Below are 4001 nucleotides of genomic sequence, written 5' to 3'. Positions count from 1 at the left end.
AAACCACTTTTGACTAGCTTGCCTCTTGCTGACGTGCTGTACAATATCGCTAATTGGAAGCTATCGTCCCGCTCCTCGCCGACATGTTGTACACAATTCTACACAAAGGCTCATGTAAACACATTCACTCCGGGGCGTCTTTTTAGCTGAAATTTCGCGACAGAAATGTCGGAAACGTAACGTAGTCCTGATGTTGAAATGCGGCTCCATACCGTTATTGAAAATAGCTCCAAATATCAGTTCATCCTACCTGCGCCAGTCAGCCATGCAGGATAAGTCATTCTTAGCATATTTCAATGAGCCTCCCTTAATTATACAATTGGTGCCGGCCCTTAAATTACTTTTAATGATCTACAAATAAACAATTCAGTGGCCCAGTGGTTACAGTTCAGAGTACCAGGATTGGAGCAGAGAGGTGCGGGTTCGATCCCAGCTCTGTGCGCCAGTTTCTGGTCAGAATCGGCGAGGAGGCCGGGCGGTTAAGCACAGCAGAATTGTAGCAGTGAGTTGTGAGTTCGGGACCGCAAAATGCTGTGAATGTTCTGCGATGATTCGGCGACAGGCCTACGGCCTACTAAACGCTGAAACCGCTATTATTATTATTATAATTCAGAATAAAAGTATACTGGGCTTATGCATTCGCATATTCAGGGCTTTTCCATCCAACACAAGAAACTCACAAATTCGCCCCAAGATACTGGACAGGATAGGACATAGGAATAACATGAGAGGACAGGGAATGACAGTGAAGGACAGTGAAAGACGGGGAAGGACAGGGAAGGACAGATAAAAACAGATATAGACAGGGTGACAAGATTAGACATGGGAGGGCATGAGTAGACCACAGGAGGACAGGGTAGGATATAGATGGCCATAGTAGGCCATGGGAGGACAGAGAAAGAGAAGGGAGGACAGGAGAGGACAGCAGAGGACAGCAGAGGACAGCAGAGGACAGCAGAGGACAGCAGAGGACAGGAGAGGACAGCAGAGGACAGCAGAGGACAGGAGAGGACAGGAGAGGACAGCAGAGGACAGCAGAGGACAGGAGAGGACAGCAGAGGACAGCAGAGGACAGGAGAGGACAGCAGAGGACAGGAGAGGACAGGAGAGGACAGCAGAGGACAGCAGAGGACAGCAGAGGACAGCAGTAAAGATGTAGGTGGCTATGCAAAAGATGTGGGTGGCTATGCTAAAGATGTGGATGGCTATGCAAAAGATGTAGGTGGCTATGCAAAAGATGTGGGTGGCTATGGTAGTGGAAAAATCATGTATAAGAAAAATAAAACTCAATTGCGCTTGCTTGCGGCCACACTTTGGAACTGTGCCAATTCACGGCAAAAATTGCGCCAAACGCATAATTATGAGAGAAAACCTTAAAATTTTATTAAATAATAATGAAATACCCCAATACAAATAAAGAGAATATTCGAAGCAAAAAATCGTGTAATTTTTTTTCCCCGCTGGAGACATCGCACTGCACGAAGCATCCACGTTGCTCCTCATATGCAAAGCTAGACGGAGTTTGTACGATGAAGGTGGCGCGTTGATAGACGATAAACTCTAGTCTATTGTACAGGCAAACGTGATAAACTTTTGTCTATTGTACAAGCGAACGCGATATCACAAAATTTGCATCAAGCTGCGGCTATTTCGGGGCACAGCACAACATCAGGTCGGTGAACATCGCAGTGTGGAGCCGGCACTTGCCCTCGTATGGACTGTAAATGGAACAGTATGGTGTATAAAGGGGAAAAATATAACTCAGTGCTCACTGCAGTGAGTGACAGAGCGCGCATTTTCTCGTCTACGAAAACGTGAAGTCACGGACGGACGGACAGACAGACGGACATGACGAGCACAATAGCGCCATTTTTCCATAAATGAGAAAATGCGCAAAGAAACGGCTGGTTCGAGATCACACAACACCGTGACAAAAATTGCAGGTCTTTTTCGCTGTGCCGAATGGCGAATCATTTACATTCTTAATGTGATTACTATTAGGAAGGATTAAAAATAGATTAAATTAAAATTAGGAACAGCATATAAGGTTTAAATCCGTCTTTAGCTTAATAAATTTAAAATTTGAAAGCATGTGCTCAGCAAATTTCGTTTGCTTTGTTGTACAGATTCATCAATTAAAACCTTGATATTTGATTTGATAATATTCTATATTTTTCTCACTTTAACATCGTAAAAAAAGAGTATTTCAAATTTTTGAATCGATAATCTTTCCACAAGTGACGACATGTCGCCGGAGACCTGATGGACTGGATACCAGGCTGTATCATAGCGATCAACAATTGCTTCTACTAGGCCTACGTTATTGAATATTAGGCCTATGTTATTGAACATTTCAGTGATCTTAACTCTTAGATAAATTCGGTGTCAGTATGACAGCTACAACATCATTAGTTTACATTGTGTATACTTTAATTTACAAATAACTATGAGAATATTTGCATTTGTTCATTTTAACTCTACGGAATTTGCAACCAGTATTACATTTAGTTTCAGCTGCAGCCATCATGTTGAATAATAAGGAACAGGCTAACAATAGCAGAGACGAAGAAAGAACAGGCTAACAGCAGCAGAGACGAAGAAGGAACAGGCTAACATCTTAATGTGATTACTATTAGGAAGGATTAAAAATAGATTAAATTAAAATTAGGAACAGCATATAAGGTTTAAATCCGTCTTTAGCTTAATAAATTCAAAATTTTTTTGCATGTATGTGCTCAGCAAATTCCGTTTGCTTTGCTGAACTGATTTATCAGTTAAAACTTTGATATTTGATGTTAAATAATATTCTATCTTTTTCTCATTTTAACATCATAAAAAAGAAGAGTATTTAAATTTTTAAATCTATTATCTTCCCACAAGTGACGAAATGTCGCCAGAGACCCGATGGACTGGATACTAGGCTGTATCAAAGCGATAAACAATTTCTTCTACATATTAGGCCTAGGTTATTGAATATTAGGCCTATGCTATTGAACATTTCAGTGATCTTAACTCTTAGATAAATTCGGTGTCAGTATGACAGCTACAACATCCTTAGTTTACATTGAGTACACTTAATTTACAAATAACACAGAGAATATTAACATTTGTTCAGTTAAAATCTACGGAATTTCCAACCAGTATTACATTTAGTTTCAAATGTTGCCGTCATGTTGAATAAAGGTTTATCTCAAATACCTCAAAACGAACAAAAAAGAGCAAAAAATTACGTAAATCATCTCACAACAATGCGTAGTGTTTGGATCTTCTTAAAGTTTACCCGAGTTGCATCTAATTGTTTTAATTTACGCGGTTTAATAGTTACTTAAATGTCATTAGCCTGATGTGTACTTGCTTGTACAGTACAGCACTGGTGGACACAAGGGTATGAAAAACCTGTGCACTGACGTAGGTAAGTAATAAGTGAACCGTGCAATATTTCAGAAAAGATGAGAGACAGGTGAACGGCTTCAGAGACGACGAATGAACAGGCAAACAGCGTCAGAAACGAAGAAGGAACAAGTGAACAGCAACAGAGACGAAGAATGAACAGGTGAACAGCAACAGAGACGAAAAATGAACAGGTGAACAACAACAGAGACAAAAAATGAACAGGTGAACAGCAACAGAGACGAAGAAGGAACAAGTGAACAGCAACAGAGACGAAGAATGAACAGGCGAACAGCAACAGAGACGAAGAAGGAACAGGCTAACAGCAACAGAGACGAAGAAGGAACAGGCTAACAGCAACAGAGACGAAGAAGGAACAGGTGAACAGCAACAGAGACGAAGAAGGAACAGGTGAACAGCAACAGAGACGAAGAAGGAACAAGTGAACAGCTACAGAGACGAAGAATGAACAGGCGAACAGCAACAGAGACGAAGAAAGAACAGGCTAACAGCAACAGAGACGAAGAAGGAACAGGCGAACAGCAAAATAGACGAAGAAGTAACAGGCTAACAGCAAAATAGACGAAGAAGTAACAGGCTAACAGCAACAG

At 41.1% G+C, this 4001-nt stretch overlaps 1 protein-coding gene across 1 annotated transcript; it reads left to right on the top strand.

Annotated features, from left to right (window-relative positions):
* The first annotated feature begins 867 nt into the window (after window positions 1-867).
* Window positions 868-3744, top strand: LOC108664502 (sperm acrosomal protein FSA-ACR.1-like). The gene is made up of 2 exons (XM_018151097.1): window positions 868-1239; window positions 3616-3744. The coding sequence occupies exons 1-2, from the start codon at window positions 868-870 to the stop codon at window positions 3742-3744; spliced, it is 501 nt and encodes a 166-aa protein (XP_018006586.1).
* The last annotated feature ends 257 nt before the right edge of the window (window positions 3745-4001 follow it).

The sequence above is a fragment of the Hyalella azteca genome, unplaced genomic scaffold (genome assembly GCF_000764305.2).
Source record: "Hyalella azteca isolate HAZT.00-mixed unplaced genomic scaffold, Hazt_2.0.2 contig15841, whole genome shotgun sequence".
Taxonomy (NCBI): domain Eukaryota; kingdom Metazoa; phylum Arthropoda; class Malacostraca; order Amphipoda; family Hyalellidae; genus Hyalella; species Hyalella azteca.
This window is presented reverse-complemented; position numbering and strand designations above follow the sequence as displayed.